Source organism: Bos taurus, chromosome 11, assembly GCF_002263795.3.
Source record: "Bos taurus isolate L1 Dominette 01449 registration number 42190680 breed Hereford chromosome 11, ARS-UCD2.0, whole genome shotgun sequence".
In the NCBI taxonomy this organism is placed as follows: domain Eukaryota; kingdom Metazoa; phylum Chordata; class Mammalia; order Artiodactyla; family Bovidae; genus Bos; species Bos taurus.
In genome coordinates this window covers 106,432,117-106,449,314 of record NC_037338.1, presented here as the reverse complement: position 1 = coordinate 106,449,314, position 17,198 = coordinate 106,432,117, and the positions used below count along the sequence as shown (strand labels likewise).

The 17,198-nt window shown below is 65.4% G+C and overlaps 2 protein-coding genes across 9 annotated transcripts in view; both read left to right on the top strand.

Annotated features, from left to right (window-relative positions):
- Nucleotides 1-6,032, top strand: part of PNPLA7 (patatin like phospholipase domain containing 7) — a 77,379-nt gene extending 71,347 nt beyond the window's left edge. For 5 of the 6 annotated variants that reach the window (XM_024999698.2, XM_059891934.1, XM_059891935.1 and 2 more), the window contains 10 exons: nucleotides 506-662; nucleotides 2,492-2,608; nucleotides 2,752-2,821; nucleotides 3,388-3,504; nucleotides 3,975-4,123; nucleotides 4,462-4,614; nucleotides 4,692-4,802; nucleotides 5,126-5,210; nucleotides 5,421-5,524; nucleotides 5,660-6,032. In XM_024999698.2, the coding sequence (XP_024855466.1) occupies nucleotides 506-662; nucleotides 2,492-2,608; nucleotides 2,752-2,821; nucleotides 3,388-3,504; nucleotides 3,975-4,123; nucleotides 4,462-4,614; nucleotides 4,692-4,802; nucleotides 5,126-5,210; nucleotides 5,421-5,524; nucleotides 5,660-5,692 (1,096 nt within the window). In that variant the 3' untranslated portion in view covers nucleotides 5,693-6,032. Of the gene's footprint in view, nucleotides 1-505; nucleotides 663-2,491; nucleotides 2,609-2,751; nucleotides 2,822-3,387; nucleotides 3,505-3,974; nucleotides 4,124-4,461; nucleotides 4,615-4,691; nucleotides 4,803-5,125; nucleotides 5,211-5,420; nucleotides 5,525-5,659 lie in introns of those variants that run through there. The other variant, XM_059891936.1, reaches the window with a different exon arrangement.
- A 609-nt stretch (nucleotides 6,033-6,641) lies between these two features.
- Nucleotides 6,642-15,462, top strand: NSMF (NMDA receptor synaptonuclear signaling and neuronal migration factor). Of its 3 annotated transcripts, none has more exons than XM_059891938.1 (15): nucleotides 6,642-6,894; nucleotides 7,300-7,361; nucleotides 7,958-8,104; nucleotides 9,603-9,678; nucleotides 10,783-10,851; nucleotides 11,698-11,750; nucleotides 12,087-12,180; nucleotides 12,710-12,830; nucleotides 12,921-13,004; nucleotides 13,310-13,343; nucleotides 13,454-13,524; nucleotides 13,676-13,755; nucleotides 13,874-13,976; nucleotides 14,139-14,214; nucleotides 14,331-15,462. In XM_059891938.1, exons 1-15 carry the CDS (start codon nucleotides 6,824-6,826, stop codon nucleotides 14,426-14,428), a joined length of 1,239 nt encoding a protein of 412 aa, XP_059747921.1. In that variant the 5' UTR covers nucleotides 6,642-6,823; the 3' UTR covers nucleotides 14,429-15,462. The 3 variants fall into 3 exon arrangements, with proteins under 3 accessions (XP_059747921.1, XP_059747920.1, XP_024855471.1); XM_059891937.1 differs by having other exon boundaries at nucleotides 7,958-8,458; XM_024999703.2 differs by lacking the exon at nucleotides 12,087-12,180 and having other exon boundaries at nucleotides 7,958-8,458; nucleotides 12,706-12,830.
- Nucleotides 15,463-17,198: the final 1,736 nt, after the last annotated feature.

The window sequence follows — 17,198 nt, the reverse complement described above, 5'->3', positions numbered from 1 at the left end:
CCTTGGAGGTAACGTGCCTTTTTGTTCTCAGTTTGGTCTGAAGTTTTCTTCACTTGGGTTTTCAACAGTGCAGGAATGGTTTGCTCTTTGAATTCACGCTCTGCATTTAGAATTGAACCCAAGGCTCGATGTCAGTCGCCGGTTCTAGACCTTCCCGACCTCCCTGTCTCTCGGGTGTCGCTGTCTGCTCCTGCCGTCTGTCCCTATTCCTGCTGCAGTCCTGGGGTCTCTGCTCCTCCCAAGTGGTGTTTCTGGTTGTGTGGTGGACGCCCCGCAGAAGAGAGAGACAAGCCTTTGCCTGGCCCGGAGCCAGCCCCAGCGCCCCCACAGGAGGCTGAGCGCCGGCTGCCACTCAGGAGCGCCGCTGCCCCGTCCGAATGCCACCGTTGCCCCGTCTCCCGTGACGGGTGCGGGGGGTGGGCGCTGGGGGGTGGGCAGGACAGGACGGCGGACCTGGGTTCTGGCGGGCAGAGTGGGTGCTGACTTCCTGCTCCTGTCGGTGTAGAGGCTGCGCGCAGGTGGGCATCATCCGGGCTCTGACGGAGTACGGCATCCCCGTGGACATGGTTGGAGGGACGTCCATCGGGGCCTTCATGGGCGCCCTGTACTCGGAGGAACGCAGCTACAGCCAGATCCGCATCCGGGCCAAGCAGTGGGCGGAGGTGAGGCCCTGTAGGCGCAGGCCGGCAGGGGCCTGGGGACAGGCGGCCCTGCAGGCAGCCTGCAGCGTGGCTGGGGAGCAGGGAGGGCGCAGCGAGGACTTCGCTGCCAGGGGCGGGGGCTCCGGTGCCTGGTCTTGTGAAGGTGACTGAGGACAGGTTAATGCACCCGCAGTGCGCCCACCAGGGCACCAGTGCTGGGAGGCGGGCGGGGGAGGCCTGGGCCTGGGGGTCTGTGTGGCACAGGCAGGGCAAGGCAGGGCACACAGCTTGAGACCTGCCCGTTCCAATAATTCCTGCAGATTTGGGGCTTCGGGGCTGTCCACTGTTGTCTGGCATCTGGCCTTGAGATATGCAGGCTTGGCGTGTGGGGTAGATAGAGGGGGTTGGGTGTGGACTCTGGAAGGGCTGGGTGGGCCCTGGGCTGTCTCTCTCCCTGGGTGTGTGAGACCCCAAATGTCAGTAAGAAGTACACATTGTGGACACAGTGGGTCCTGTAGTGAACGGGTGCCAGAGGACAGCCCAGAACCTGGGCCCGGGCGGGGCAGAGGGACGGCAGGGGAGGGGCACATCACCCGCCCTCCTAAGGGCTCTGTCCAGGGGACGGGTGCTTCCCCCGCCCTCCTAAGGGCTCTGTCTGGGGAGGGGCACCTCCTCTGCCCTCCTGAGGGCTCTGTCTGTCTGGGGGAGCAGGACAGAGCCCTGGCTGAGGCTGTGAGAGGGCTCGGAAGCGCATCTCATTTTTAAAAGAAAAGGAGCCGGTCGCACTCTGTGCAGAAGCTGTCAGCGCGGGCCATCTGCCCAGTGCACATGTCCCCGAGGCTCTTGTCACTGAGGACAGCCTGTGAGGGCAGTGGCCCCAGGGGACAGTGAGGGTCCATCCTCAGTGAGGGACCAGAGACAACCGGGCAGGTCCCTGTCTTCTTCACCCTGCTGGTGTGGAGGTGTGGGAACAGCCATGGAGCTTTGGGCCTGATGGCCTGCCATCCTGAGTGTGTGCTGGGCCACGCGAGCCTGCTGGGCAGCCCCTGCCGGCCGCCCTGCGGCCCTTGCCTGTGGGCCTGTGGAGGGGCGTGGGGGGCGGTGCTGAGCAGGGGCTTCCTCGGGAGGTAGGGGCTTGTTGGCCACAGAGGAGCCCTGGAATGCTGGGCCACCTGGGTCCCTGTCTCTAAGAGCACGTGTGCTCCTGCTTGTCCTGGTCCCCATGTGAATGCCTGGGCACGTGCCTCCCTCCACCTGCAGCCCCTGCCTGAGCTTTCCCCTCTCCGGTCTGTCTGGGGAGGGAGGAGGCCCCTTCCTCCTCACCCCGAGCCCTGAGGGGTCAGGCGCTCCTGGTCCTGTGCTCACAGGCGGAGCTGTCCAGCCTCAGTGAGGAGGGCGGACCTCTGTTCCACGGTATCCTGGGGCTTCGGCAGTCAGGCCCTCAGTAGGGCCCTGCTTCTGTCGGGGAGATGGAGTGCCTGCCCTGGCACCTGGGCATGGGCAGCAGTGGGCATGCAGCCAGCCCTGGGCCTAGATGGCCTCGTCCCAGCATGCCCAGAGCTGGCCCTTCTGAGCGGGTAGCAAGGGCCCAGTGAGTCAAGCCTGCCAGGGGCCAGCGGCTGCTCCAGGCCCTGCCACTCAGGCTGTGGTGTTTGCTCCCCCCAGGCCCTGGGTGCTTCCAGGAGGCCCCCGTTCTGCTTGCAGGAAGCAGGTGTGCCCGTGTGCCCACTCCCTTCTCCTGACGCAGGCTCTTGGTGGTCCCGCGGGGGGGTTGCTGCCTGTGCCCATAGGCAGGGGTGTGCGCCCCTTTTCCTCTGCAGGGGCTCATGTGTGCCCTGTGTGCCCCCCAGGACATGATGTCGATGGTGAAGACCATGCTGGACCTGACCTACCCCATCACTTCCATGTTCTCGGGGGCTGGCTTCAACAGCAGCATCTCTAGCGTCTTCAAGGACAGGCAGATCGAGGTGCCCCCCCTACCCCGCAGGGACTAACCTGGGAGCCCCAGCAGAGTCCGTGGTCTCCGCCTGCCTGGGTCTAGACGCCCTGGGCCCTGAGAATCGAGGGCTGGCAGCCTGGGTTGGTCCGCCTGAGTCCTGTCCCCTCACAGGACCTGTGGATCCCATACTTCGCCATCACCACGGACATCTCCGCATCTGCCATGCGGGTCCACACGGACGGTGAGTGCCTCCTCCCAGGGCGCACGTTCCCAGCGGGGGCAGAGTGGCTCCAGGGAAGGGGTGCCCCCCAGAGGAGGCAAGGGACTCGGGGAGGTCTGAGCAAGATGACTCTGCTGCGGGCTTGAAGGCTGCGGGGTCAGTGGAGACGGGGGGCAGAGTGGAGCATGAGGGTCATGGCAGTGTACAGATCGCACTCAGGGTCTGGCACTGCTCGATGGGGATCCCGGAGACCCGGGGAAAACCGAACCATGGGTGGGCAGCTGAGGGCCCTTTTCCAGGCCAGGGTGTTGGGGAGCCTCTTGAAATGAGTCTGGTTGGAAGTGAGTAGGGTGGCAGAGCCTGCAGAAGGGCGTGGCCAGGGGAGATGTGGGGCGCCCCGGAGCAAGTCCGGCCCCACCAGCTCCCTCCAAGGAGGAGGGTGCCCAGGAGGGGTGTCATCTGCCCGGCCTGGCACCCTCTGCCGGGCCAGGTGTGCAGGGGCCTCAGGACCTGTCTGGGCGAGGCTCTGAGCTCATGGCAGTGGAAGTCTGCTTCCCTCTCCCGGACTCCTCTGCACACCCTTCCAGGATCACTGTGGAGGTACGTGCGTGCCAGCATGTCCCTGTCGGGCTACATGCCCCCACTCTGCGACCCCAAAGATGGGCACCTGCTGATGGATGGGGGCTACATCAACAACCTCCCAGGTACTGGGTGGGTGGGGAGGGGCACCCACCTGCCTTGACCCCATGGCTCCGTGTGCCCGATGGCGGGGCAGTGCAGGAGGCATGCAGACACACTCCCAGCAGATGGCTCCGTTGGCGGCTCCGCAGTGCTCAGAGCTCAGAGCAAGGCCAAGTGGCGGTCGGTGCAATTAGGGCCCATCTGTGCCCACAGCGAGAACTAACAGCCTGCAGGTGTCAGGGCTGCTGTGGGCACAGCCCCTCCTGGGGCACGCCAGCCACCTGTTGGACAGCTCTACACTTGCCAGGGCCTGCACAGGCCCCGGTGTGACAGTGGAGAGGAGACCCGCCCTGCAGGCCCACGTGCTCCCCCAGCGCCTCTCAGGCAGGCTCTGCCCCCACCCCTAGCTCTACCCCAGCCTCCCCTCAGCTGTGCTCCCACCCAGGGCTCTGCACACCTGTCCCCATTGGTCACCAGGCCACCTCCTCCCCAGCGGATGTGGCCAGGTCAATGGGGGCAAAGGTGGTTATCGCCATTGACGTGGGCAGCCGGGATGAGACAGACCTCACCAACTACGGGGATGCGCTCTCGGGATGGTGGCTCCTGTGGAAGCGCTGGAATCCCTTGGCCACGAAGGTCAAGGTGGGCCCAGCCTTGCCTGCTCTGGCCGCTCCTCCCCACGCCCTGGTGCCCACGTCCCTGAAACGGGCAGGGAGGGAGTAGTGTCTTCCAGGCTCTGGGTCCAGCCTGGGGGATGGTCCCTGCCTGCCCAGGACCAGCTCTGGGGAGGGGGACATGTGTAAAGACTCCAGACCCCCTGGTGGATGCCCAGCCCCCTCCCCCAGGTCCAGCAGAAATAGTCTCCCCATGGGGGAGGGGAGGGGCTGGAGGGGCCAGGGAGGAAACAGGGGCTGTGCCCAGACGGAGGCCAGGAGCCGCGTGGGGCCAGGACAGCCACACTCAGTGCTGCGGCCCGGCAGGTGCTGAACATGGCTGAGATCCAGACACGCCTGGCCTACGTGTGCTGTGTCCGGCAGCTGGAGATGGTGAAGAGCAGCGACTACTGCGAGTACCTGCGCCCTCCGATTGACAGCTATGGCACCCTGGAGTTCAGCAAGTTTGATGAGATTTGTGTGAGTGTCCAGGCCGGCTGCACCCCCGGGCCTCCCTGCGCTCCCATTCCCATCATGGGGTTCCCGTGTGTGTGCAGGAGGTGGGGTACCAGCATGGCCGGACAGTGTTTGACATCTGGGGTCGAAGCGGTGTGCTGGAGAAGATGCTGCAGGACCGGCAGGGGACAAGCAAGATGAAGGCGTGCGACGTGAGTGCCCGAGCAGGTGGCCGCTCCCCTGCTGAGACCCGTCCTCTGGTGCTGGGTCCTCACCCTGTGGCACCTGGCACCCCCACTCAGCCACTCAGGAGGGCAGGTGCCCCCTGTCCCTCCCAGGGGCCAGAAGGCACGGGCCTCTTCTGACTCTCCACCTGGGAAGTGCTCATGGTGGGAGGAAGGTACTGGGGTGGGGCTGCTCAGGACTCTACCCATCACCCACGCCCCCCTCTGACTCAGAGGCTGGGACCACAGGGTCACAGAGAGGGCGGGTGCAGTCAGGAGAGGTCAGATGTCTTCTTCACCTCCGCCCCCAGGTCCTCACCTGCCCCAACGCCTCCTTCACGGACCTTGCTGAGATTGTATCACGTATTGAGCCTGCCAAGGTGGCTGCAGGGGACGGTGAGTTGGATCCCGAGACATACATGCCCAACAGCTGGGAGCGGTGGTGGCAATGTCCCCTGCTGACCCTCACTCTCAATAAGCTGCCCTGGGCACCAGGCTGGCTCTGGCAGCCCCTAGACCTGGTTGGCTGCACAGCGGGACCCCTGCCTGTGTATGGCCCCTGCCCCTGCTCAGGAGGTGACCCACATGGCCCTGCTCTCTGCCCAGATGAATCTGACTACCAGACTGAGTATGAGGAGGTGCTGCTGGGAGGCCCCAAGGACGCGTACGTTGACTTCCAAAGCGCCCCAGCCGACCGGGGCTCCGACTCGGTGAGCTGCCTGGACACCCTGTGCCCCTTGGCTGAGCCACGCGCGCTGAGGGCTCCAAAGCAGGCCACTGCTCCCTCCCTGCTGCCCTCCAGGGTTGCCCCACCTTGACCTTGACCATGTGCTGTTTACTAACAGGAGAATGAGCCCTCGCTTCGGCATCAACACTGAGGTCTGGCTTCCCCCAAAACAGCCGAGGACTCCTCAGCACCCCAGCTCTCTGACTAAGATGGGTAGAAGTTTCCACCCTGAAGCCAGCACCTCCGTGGCTCCATCTCAGAGTGCCTAGCTCCTGCAGCTCTTCCAGCCTGCCAGGGGGACCCACTGGGGCCCTGTGTGGAGTGTCACTCTGGGGCCACTCTGCCCTGGCCTCTCCTGGAGGGCCACTGGCCCTGACATCCTCTGCACACGCAGCAGTCATCGGGGCTGTGTCAGCCCTTGGGGCCTCTCCTGCTGGAGCCCTCGTGTTTCTGCTTTGCCTGTCAATAAAGGTAGATCTGATTATGTGGGACATGTGGTCCCTGTGCCGAGGTCCCTGGGGCCGGGGGCCCCACCAAGATGGGCAGCTCACAGTCCTGACCCTGCAGGGTATAGGGTTGCCTGCCTGCCTGTGAGGTCACCGCGTGAGACCCTGGGACCCCAAGCCAGGCAGGCAGGGCACCCAAGGTCGGGATGGTGCGTGTATCCGCCCAACCAAGCATGAAGCCCCCGAGAGCTCTCAGGCGTTTTTCCTACTTTGTACACACAAAATTTTTCCCTAAGATGACGCGGGCACTTTGCTTTTCAGATCATTAAATAGCGCCAGGGAGTCCTTTTGTACAAAAAAATAGATCTGTCAGGCCTTTGACTTTGGGGTCCACGGTCCCTGCAGGTTTCCGAGGCGGGCACGTGGGTCTGCGAGACCAGGGAGCCCCTTGACCAAAGGGCCTGGGACCCTGTATCCAGGGGACCGCAGGCCTCGGTTTCCGGGTTCCGGGGGCAGCGCCGAGAGGGCAGAGCCGTGGTTGGTCCCGCCCATTGCCGGTGGGGCAGGCGGGGCTTCGCTGGGCCCCGCCCCTCTGACGCAAGGTGGGCGGGGTTTCCACCTCCCTGACGTCGCGGTGGGCGGAGCGCCACCCCCGGGCCTGGCAGTTCAGTCCGGTGCGGCGGGGCGCGTGGAGGGCCCCGGAGCTGCCATGCGGGTCCCGAGCCCGAACCCGAGCCCGAGCCTGATCCCAGTCCTCGGCGCGGCGCGGCACCCTCGACGGAGGCGGCGGGCGCGGGGCGCGCTCTGAGGCCTGGGGATGCGCCGCCGCCTCGATCATGGGCGCCGTCGCCTCCCGGAGGAGGGCGCTAAGAAGCGAGGCCATGTCTTCGGTGGCGGCCAAAGTGCGGTGAGTGCGGCGGGCCGCCCGCCGGGGCCAGCGCCGCCCCAGCCCCGTCCCGGTCCCTGCAGCATGCGCGTAGCCGGCGCCCGCCCCCACCTCCGTTCGGCTCCCCTCCCTGAGGTTGCGGTGGGCGAGGTGCCCGACCTCACGACCCCCACACGCACTGGGCGGCCGGGGCTGGAGGGAAAGCAGACCCGGGCCCCACCTGCAGGTCCGGCCAAGATGCGCGGGGCGCCAAGGGTCCCCGGAACTGCGACCTGTCAGCCCTGGGCGGTCTGAGGTGGGATGGGAGTGCTTGCTGGGGATGACCCCTGAGCCCTCCCTTGCGGGTGCAGAAGGCGTGGGTGGGGGGTGGGGGCGCCAGAGTGGGTGGTGTGCCCTGACGGCGCACCTCGCTGTCCACCCCCTCAGAGCAGCCCGAGCGTTTGGCGAGTACCTGTCCCAGAGTCACCCCGAAAACCGGAATGGTGCAGGTAGGGGCACGCGAGGCAGGGCCAGGACCTGGTCCACCCGTAGCTGCTAGTCTAGGGGAGGGCGTGCTGCTTGCTGCCCCGCAGACACGGCCCTTGCTTACTGTGTGCTGTGAGCGGGCAGCTACCGCCCTGCTGGGCTGGCTTCCTCACGCCCCCTGCCCTCCCTGGCCCAGAGCCCCAGGAGGAACTGCGAGTCACTCATCACCATGGCACCCACCCAGCCTGGGCCGTTGGCATGGCAACAGGCCTCCTGGCACCCCCCAGGGCTGGCACCACTGTCTCTGGGGGCCAGCTGGTGGGGGGGAGGGGAGAAGTTGGCACTGGGCACACGGGCGCGGTGGCAGGCTGGGAGGTGGCCTGCCTGTTCCTGCCCCCCATCACCCATAGGTAGCACAGTCTGTCACCCACACGGTGGAAGTGAAGTATGAACCTCTGGGGCATGGCACAGCTCAGAAAGCCCTTTTGTGAAGTTGTTCAGGCCCAGGGTTTGGTCAGTGGGCCAGGCACCCGCTGGGTGTCCATGCCCTGCCTCCAGAGCACCAGGAGACGGGAGGCAGGGCCAGCAGGCTGCGAGCTCACCTGGAGCCTCTCCCCAGACCACCTGCTGGCTGACGCCTGCTCTGGCCACGACGGGTCCCCCGAGATGCAGCCGGCCCCTCAGAACAAGCGCCGCCTTTCCCTCATCTCCAACGGGCGATATGAGGGCAGCCTTCCGGAGGAGGCTGCCAGCGGGAAGCCGGCTGGTGAGGGCCCCCAGCCCCGCGTGTACACCATCTCAGGGGAGCCGGCCCTGCTGCCCGGCCCGGAGGCCGAGGCCATCGAGCTGGCTGTGGTGAAGGGGCGGCGGCAACGGGAGCAGCACCCCCACCACCACAGCCAGCCCCTGCGCGCCAGCCCGGGCGGCAGTCACGAGGACGTCAGCAGGCCCTGCCAGAGCTGGGCGGGCAGCCGCCAGGGCTCCAAGGAGTGCCCCGGATGCGCCCAGCTCGCCCCCAGCCCCTCCCCTCAGGCCTTTGGGGTAGACCAGCCGCCTCTGCCTGAGGCTCCCGGCCGCCGCAAGAAGCTGGAGAGGATGTACAGCGTTGACCGAGTGTCTGGTGAGGGGCTGGGCGGGGGCCCGGGCAGCCCCCTCTGCAGCAGCAAGCGCCAGGAGGCCTGGACAGTGCGGGTGCCCCGGTCACCGCCCGCAGGTGGCGTCCTGCCACCACACCCCACGCCCAGCCAGGCTTCATGGTTGGCTTCAGGCTTGCCAGCACCAAGTCATGGCAGGCTTGCTTCCCCAGCACGGGGCTGGGAGGGTCTTAAGGGTGGAATGGGCAGCAAGCCTGGTTGAGTGGAAAGGTGGGGCTGCCTTCTGGGAGTGCTGGGGGACAGTCCCTCCCCTGGCACCCACCCAGTGGGACTCCTGCTCACCAAGGGGGCCTGGCCAGCTAGTGGGGCCCCCCACCAGAATTGTCGAGCAATGCGCATGGCTGAGGAGCCCTGGAGGCCTGCTGTCAGGAAGAAGCTGCCTGGGACATTCAGGTGGTCCCCATGCTTCTGGGCTCCGAGCCCATCACTTCCGGAAGAGCAGAATTCTACCTGGCAGACCCGCCGTGTGCTCTCCGGGCACCTCTTGAGCCTCCAAATCCGCAGTCCAGCGGGGCATCAGGGCACAGGCCAGGGGTGCAGACATCGCCAGGTCCTCGTGCTCCTCTGAGGAACACAGGCCAGGTTCTGGAATGCAGTCAGGGAAGAGAATAGAGTGGCACCCTGTCTGGTGGCTATAAGGCCTCTGGGAAGGGTCAATCTCCCTGCCTGGTGAGGGCCTCCACCAGGAAGGTCTGAGAGAGGGAAGGGCCGACCATGTGGACTCCAGAGTGTCTGGGCGGCAGAGAAAGCCCTGGAGCCCCAGGAGAGGCAGCCACGGTCCCTGCCCCGCCCCTCCGGCTTGAAGGCGACGAGTCAGTGCTTTTCCTGGGTGCCTTGGAGGCCGGCTGTGCTTTCCGGGGAACACGTGTCCGCTGTGGGCAGCAGGGGGAGAGCCAAGTGAAGACGAGCGTCACGAAGCCGCTGAGCTGTCGCGGCTTGAACAGCTGAGCGGGCCTCAGAGCCTGCTGGCCCGGTGCCAGGCCCCGCCCCCCTACCCCGGGATAGGTCTAGGGAATCCTGTGCTCAGGAACACCCCCAGCCCTGGGCAGGTGGGAAAGGGCTCAGGAACCCCTAAGCCACCCTAGTCACTGCCTCCTTGGCCTCTTCCAGATGACGTCCCCATCCGTACCTGGTTCCCCAAGGAAAACCTCTTCAGTTTCCAGACAGCAACCACAACTATGCAAGCGTGAGTTGTGTCTGCTGTGCGCGGGGCCCAGGCCAGGGGCCTCTTCCTGCTGTTCAGGAGCTACTGCCCGGAGCCCACTTGGGCGGCCGCTCCCGAGCGCCCCCATTCCACCCGCTCTGCCTGAGTGTCAGCCTGCAGGAAGGCGGGCCTGGCTGCTCGCACCCCACCCCCACCCCCACCCTGTCCTGTCCCCACTGCCCTGCCCCGCGCGGTGCCGTCTCCTGGGGAGCGGGCGGGGGGCTGCGGCTGATGTAGTCACCAGCAGGGGTGCTTCTCCCGGGCTGCTGCCCAGCTCTGCCCTGCGCACGCTCCAAACAGCAGCCTCCTTGCGTTGCCACGCACCGCGAGCCATCACAGCTTAGTCCCCTGGGGGGCGTGCTCTTGCCCGTCACCCAGCTGGGTGAACGTTCTGTTGAGGAGTTCCCTCCAGGGCGGCACTCTGCTGCAGTGTCCCCTGCTCTGAAGACGCTCCCTGCAAGCTGCCTTGGGGCGTGCACTGCCGCCCTCAGGCTGAACAGGGGCCACTCTGCTGCGGGTCCCAGCAGGGCCAAGGCACACAGTCAGGCCTCTGAGCAGCCTGAGCAGCATCGGGTGGCCTGGGCCACCGTAACCTCAGCATCTGCTGCCCTTTCAAGGACTGGCCCGTGGCATAGCGGGCACCCTGGGGTGCCTGTGCGGGACCCTTCGAGTCAGGGACAAGAAGGAAACTAGCCCCGTGGGGTCAGAGGTCTGAGGGTCTCTGCTCACTGTGTCTTCTCCCTCACGCTGCCATTTCCCGCTGGGACTCCAGCATCTCGTAAGTACCAGGAGGACCTTGAGCCTGAGGGCGTGGTGGTGGTCCCTGGGGAACTCGCCCACCCCCACGTAGGTCGGGGCAGGCCAGGGACCTGGGCCCTGACCAGGAGGGCGTGCTGGGTCCTGGCGAGCAGTGAGCTGCACCAGGGCCTGTGGGGAGCTGGGCTGAGGACACGGCGAGGCAGGCTGGGACCCTCTGTCTGGCCCAGGGCCCTGGGTGCCTGCGGGCCCCATTCTCGAGCCTCCGTCCCCACGTCTGTCCCTCCCGCCTGCGGCCAAGGGCAGTGCTGACTCGTGGCGGTTTCCCAGGGTGTTCAGGGGCTACGCGGAGAGGAAGCGCCGGAAACGGGAGAATGATTCCGCGTCTGTAATCCAGAGGTAGGGCCTGCCAGCCACTCGCCACCAGGGTCTGTCTCTTGTCTGTTCTGGTCTAGCCTGGGCCCCCCCAGTCCAGTGGACCTGATGGGGAAGGGTGGTGGCGACCACTGGCCTGGCCCTGCTCTGGGGACGCGTGCAGGCAGGAGGGGTCGTGTGGCCTGAGCTCCCAGGCCTGTGTGTTGGGGACACACTGAGCTGAACCGCAGCCAGTAGGCCCACGCATGCCTTTCTTGGGCCCTTGAAGCCCAGAGCTGTGGGATCAGCAGGCAGGCTTATCCTCCCAAACCCCACCTCAGATGTGTCCAGGAAGCTTGACTGTCTGTCTTGCAAATGGGGCCTTGGCAGGACACAAAGTTTGGAGTTCAAGAGACCTGCCTCTGAGGCGGCCTAGGGAGACAACATCAGGAGTGGGGGCATCTGCTGGCCCCAGGCCCACCTCGCGGTGCGGCCCGCTGTGCTGCCTTGGCCATCGTGCGCGGGAAGCAGGAACTCTTGACTCCTTGAGAAGGGGGTTGGGGGTGGTCAGAGTGTTCCTGGGTGCACGGAGGGAAGGGAAGGGTGGGCAGCAGGGATGGGAGACCAAGTGCACAGGTCACCAAGGGAGCTGTCCTGGGAGGAGGGTGGGGGGCAACAGGAGGCTTGATAACCCTGCTTGTGTCCCAGCAGCCAATGGGCTGGGAGGCTCGAGGAAGAGAGGACCGGGTGGGATTGGCCTGTGGAAGAGCTGGGGGCGCCGGGAGGGCACCCCTCACGGAAAGGGACGAAGTCGGGGAGGGGAGCACGGAGGAGGAGCACGCCCACCGCTCCTGGTGGCCCTCACCAGCACCCCTGTGCTTCCACTCCTAGGAACTTCCGCAAACACCTGCGCATGGTCGGCAGCCGGCGGGTGAAGGCCCAGAGTAAGGCCCAGAGTGAGGCGGACGGGTGGGCGGTGCTGCTCTTGGCCGACTGGGGCTTGGCGTGCTGCTCTCTGCTCCCCCAAGGCGGGTGTCGCCACCGGGCACCTTCCCACACCCAGGCTCCGCCCAAAGGACAGGGCCCCGCCCCTTCACGCAGACTCCGCCCGTGTCCCCCGACCCTGCCCGGTCCGCCTTTTGCCCCTCTCCTACCCGTCCCATTGCAGCGGCATCCTGCACCCTCCAGACCCCGCCGGCCCGCGTCCTGCCCAGCCGCCGATCCCAGCCACCTCCCGTGGCTGCAGGCCACGTCCCTAACGGGCTCTGCTCTCACTGCAGCGTTCGCCGAGCGGCGCGAGCGGAGCTTCAGCCGGTCCTGGAGCGACCCCACCCCCATGAAAGCCGACACCTCTCACGACTCCCGAGACAGTAGGTGCCCGGCACCGCAGGCCGGCCCACCTTCCCCAGAGGCTCCCCTAGGCCCCCAGCCCCACGCTTCCAGCACCCAGATGGCTAGGCTTCTGCGCTTCCGCTGGACCTCGGTTTATTGGGCTGAGGGGGGCACTCTGACACCTCCAGTCTTCTGGGTAGGGGTTACTAAGGGCCAGGGTTCACTGGCTACCCTGCCTGGTGCCCCTAACGCCGGAAACCTGCAGTACCTGATTTCTCCTTGGCCCAGACGCCAGGCACACCGGGCTGGAGCTGACACTTGCACCTCGGCTCCCACTGGCCTTGCCCTAGGGCCCACAGCCTTCCCTGCCAGGCAGCCTCCAGCTGGTGGCAGCAGCCCGGCTTGCCCTCAGCTTGGCTCTCTTACCTGCCCTGGGTTTCTCACTGGCCTGGAGGGCCCTCTGGGACACGGCTTGCTGGCTCTGTCCCCTGCCCATCTCTGGGGTTGCAGCCAGGGCGGGTGGTACTCCAGATGGTCCTCAGCCTGGTGGCACGTCCTGCCCTCCAGGTAGTGACCTGCAGAGCTCCCATTGCACCCTGGGCGAGGCTTTCGAGGACCTGGACTGGGAGACTGAGAAGGGCCTGGAGGCTGTAGCCTGTGACACTGAGGGCTTCGTGCCACCCAAGGTCATGGTGAGGCCCGGTGCAGCTACTGCTCAGTGGTGGGGGCGGGGTGGGGGGCTCCAGGACGGCCAAGGCCCTGAGTGCCTCCCCTGTCCACAGCTCATTTCCTCCAAAGTGCCCAAAGCCGAGTACATCCCCACAATCATCCGCAGGGACGACCCCGCCATCATCCCCATCCTCTACGTGAGTGCTTCTGTCTCGGGGTTGGGTGGGGGAGCACTGTCCCGATCCTTTATGTGAGTGCTCCCAGCCCTATTCTTGGGTCGCGTGGGGCACTATCCTTATCCTCTGTGTAAGTGCTCCCAGCCCCGTCTCAGGTCGGGTGGGAAGCGCTATCCCCATCCTCTACGTGAGTGCTCCCAGCCCCGTCTCGGGGTCTGGTGGGGGCGCTATCCCCATCCTCTACCTGAGTACCCCCAGCCCCATCTCGGGTTGAGTGGGTAGCACTGCCCGAGAGGGGCTCTAACCTGGGATCTTGTCTTCCCTAGGACCATGAGCATGCAACCTTCGAGGACATCCTGGGTATGTGCCCTCTGACCCCTCTGCCTTCTGATCTCCGAGGGGCTGGGGGGGGGGGGGAGGGGAGGCGCAGACGGACGGTGGGGGCAGCATTCATACCCCTCCCTCCCCAGAGGAGATAGAGAAGAAGCTGAATATCTACCACAAGGGGGCCAAAATCTGGAAGATGCTGATTTTCTGCCAGGTAGGGCTCAGCCCTTCCTGCCCGGGAGTGGGGCCGGGGTGGAGGATGCCACCTCCAGAGATATGCACGTTTGCATCTGCACGTGTTGAGGGAACAGTGGTTGGACACCCCCAGCGTGCAGTCCCATCCCACTAACCGCAGACTCTCACAGGGTGGGCCAGGACACTTGTACCTGCTCAAGAACAAGGTGGCCACCTTTGCCAAAGTGGAGAAGGAAGAGGACATGATCCAGTGAGCAGGGGGTGCCCGGGGGGCTGGGGGGCAGGGGCCAGTGTCTGCTGGGGTACCATGTCCCCTCTCACTTGGCGGTCGGGCTGGAGGCTGCCTGTGACCACCCCTTCCCCACCAGCTTCTGGAAGCGGTTGAGCCGCTTAATGAGCAAAGTGAACCCTGAGCCGAACGTCATCCATGTCATGGGCTGCTACGTCCTGGGGAACCCCAATGGGGAGAAGGTACAGCACCCTGCTTCTCTGCAGACTCCCTTTCCGTCTCAGCCCTCCCATAGAGATCCCCGTGCCTGGCCTCACCAGCTGGGGCTTCTTGCTCCCCATCCCCGCTTCTCCCCGCCGCTGTCTTGCTCTGCCCTGCACTCAGAGTCCACTCCCTCCTTTCAGCTCTTCCAGAACCTCAGGACCCTCATGACTCCTTACAGGGTCATCTTCGAGTCGCCCCTGGAGCTGTCGGCTCAAGGTGAGCGCTGGGCTGGCCGGCCGGGGCGTGGTGTCCCCGCGGGCGAGGCGGGGCGGGGGGCGGGGCGGGGTGTCCCGGAGGCGGGGCTGAGCCCGCCCTCGCCCCTCCCGCCTCAGGGAAGCAGATGATCGAGACCTACTTTGACTTCCGGCTGTACCGCCTGTGGAAGAGCCGCCAGCACTCGAAGCTGCTGGACTTTGAGGACGTTCTGTGAGGGGCGGGACCGCCGCCCGGCCGCTCCCTCAGACCGGCGCCAGGCTGGGCCGCTGCGAGCTGCCCGGTGCCGCGTGGGTCCCGGTCTTCACGGCCACTTCAGGGCATCTCAGACGTCGCTCAGGTTCCCTCCCAGGGCTCCGGTCCTCACGGCACCACGGGTCTCAGCGGCCACCGCCCCGGCGCCCCGGAGGAGCCCCCGCGGCTGGCGGATGCTGCCCGGGCCTCGCCTGGAGGCTCAGCGCTGGGGCGGCGCCTCTGCAGGTTCATAGAAATAAGTGCAATTTTCTACAACCCCTGAGACAATTCAAAGGGAAGCAGCGTTACTAGTTAACTAGTTAAGTGCTGAGTTACTAGTCATGGCATAGATCACCCGGCTCAACGTGTGTCCAGGATCCTCTGCCTCAGCTCCCCAGCCCTGCCGTATCCGATCACCAGCACCAGGGCGGCCCGTCTGCCCGGCCTGGCTCCGTCCCGGCCGAGTCCCTGATGGTCTGTGCTTGCGCTGCCCTCGCCCCTGCTTCCCTGACCGCGGCACCGGCTCGCGGGGGTGCCCAAGGGCAGCGGGGACACGCCTTCCTTTCACTCGGAGGGCGCCCTGGGTCGAGCCAGGCCCTGCCTGCTCCCCGGCCCCCTGTACCCAACCGGCTCCCCGCTGCTGTTCGGCTCAGCTTTTGGCAGCCGAGCTCTGAAGGCCTCTCCCGGTGCAGGGGCTTGGGTCTTGGCGGGGCCTGCCGGGGCTGGGTCCTGGCGGGTGAAACTCCTGCCGCCTGCTGCATGGGGGCCTGGACCCCACGCAGCCTGGCCCGAGGGAGGGCGGGGCAGCCGCTGGGCTGTGCGCACGCAGCCTGCCGGTGGCCCAGTGGGCGGGCCCTTGTACATAGCTGGCGCTCGGGGGCTGGCCCCCCTGTGCAGAGTGTGGTCTGAGAAACCCGGCTGTGCCCCCCGTCGAGGGGAGAGGGGGGGGCTCGTGCCGGGCTATGAACAATGTACGACACCCCGTAGAGTGACCATTAAATCTGACCCTCTGCTGCGGCCACTGCGTGGGTCTCCTCTCTCAGCGCCGTGCACTGCCTCTCTGGACCCAGAAGATTCTGGGCCTGCTGATCTGAGCTTGTTGCTGTGGTGGCCGCCTGTGCACCCTGGCCCGGACTGAGGGGCACGGGCGGGTGGTCTGCAGATGAGGGCAGAGACGCCGCGCCCGCAGCCTCTGCCCCACCCCTGCACACAGAGCTGAGGGCCCCGTGGTCAGCAGTGTGGCCACAAGGGGAGCCCAGAAAGTGATCACAGGGCCGGCTGGCCACCCCCACGTGTGCCATGCCCCCTGTACCCAGTGACCAGGATGTTGTTGGGTCCAGCTGGGCCTGGCTTCCCCGGAGGTTTCTGGTCCAGTTGCCGGTGGGCAGATCAACAGGTGGCTGGTGGGTTCATCTGGGCTACCAAGGGCTGGGGAGGGTGGGAGGCTGCCCATGGTGGCCTGAGTGAGGGCTGGGAGGCCGGGGGTCCCGGGGACTTGGAGGCTGGTGGCCTGGAAGGGGGTGATGTTGCCAGAACTCACATCTAGATGAAAGTCTGGGCGAGGAGCCAGGCGGATAGCCCCCCAGTGCGACCCACCCACCTCACCCTGGGCTTAGGCGGCACGACGGCCGTGTTACCTGCCAACCTGACCCGGGGCTGCCAGAAGCTTTGTCACGTGCCCCCGCCCCTCTCCCGACCTCCCACGGGGATGCTGGAGTCCATCTGGGCTGCTTCAGCAAGTAGATTTGCCCCACAGTCTTCAGGGTCAGCCTGGTGGATCAGGGCTGGCAGGGTCTGCCCTCGGAAGACTTGAGGTCTTGCATTTGGTCCACCAGCTTCCCTCCCTCATGCACAGAACCACCAGAAGCATGATGAGGGGGCGTCAAATCCAGAAGGCACCCAGGAGCAAAGCGGTGTAAACACAGAAAGCATTGTGGGAAAAGAACAGAGGGAGGGGGTGGCAAACGTGGAGGCAGGCTGGGTGGGGGTGCCGAAGCAACCTCAGGTCTGCAGCCTCTGCACACCCACCTCAGCTGGGAGCAGCAGCCACCAGGGGGCGCTGAGGAGAAGTGCTGGCACCTAGTGGGAGAGGTAAGGGCTCCCCTGGGGGCTCAGTGGGTAACAGTCTGTCTGCCAAGAGACGTGGGTTCGATCCCTAGGTTGGGAAGATCCCCTGGAGTAGGAAATGGCAACCCACTCCAGCCTTCTTGTCTGGAAAATTCCATGGACAGAGGAGCCTGACAGGCTACCGTCCGTGGATTGCAAAGACTTGAACACAGGTGAGCAAATGAGCAAGCATGCACATGAGGGATTAAGGTCCTTCCCATACGAAGGCTTATATTAACAAGAAAGAGACAGAGCCAACAGGGAGAGTGAGTGGAGGGCTGAATCGACACCTCACAGAGAAAGAAATCAAGCGGCCTATAAAAAGCCAGTGAAGGGAAAGAGATGTGTCCTGCCTGTTGGTTTTGCAAACATTTTAAAGGATCTGAGTCACCCTGTGCTGGTGACTGTGTGGGGAGGAGATCATGTTAATTGCTGTAGACTTCTTGGAAAGCAATCTGACAATAGCTCTTAAAACGTAATTCGTAAACATGGAGCCAGCACCTCCCTGGGGCCTCCTGCATGGGTGTCCATGTGCCACAGCTCATGCCATTAATGGGGGCCAGCCAGGTCATGGGGACGGCCGTCCCAGAAGCAGCACATCATTCCCAAGTGGGGTTTTGAGGGAGAAGGATGGTTGGGCTCGCAAG

Excerpts from the sequence above, each read along its gene's own strand:
- NSMF (XM_059891937.1), top strand. The coding sequence starts at position 6,824 with ATGGGCGCCGTCGCCTCCCGGAGGAGGGCGCTAAGAAGCGAGGCCATG. Across the intron at positions 12,181-12,709 it reads CACGACTCCCGAGACAGTAG|TGACCTGCAGAGCTCCCATT; the intron begins GTGCCCGGCACC and ends CCCTCCAGGTAG. Across the intron at positions 14,215-14,330 it reads CCTGGAGCTGTCGGCTCAAG|GGAAGCAGATGATCGAGACC; the intron begins GTGAGCGCTGGG and ends CTCCCGCCTCAG.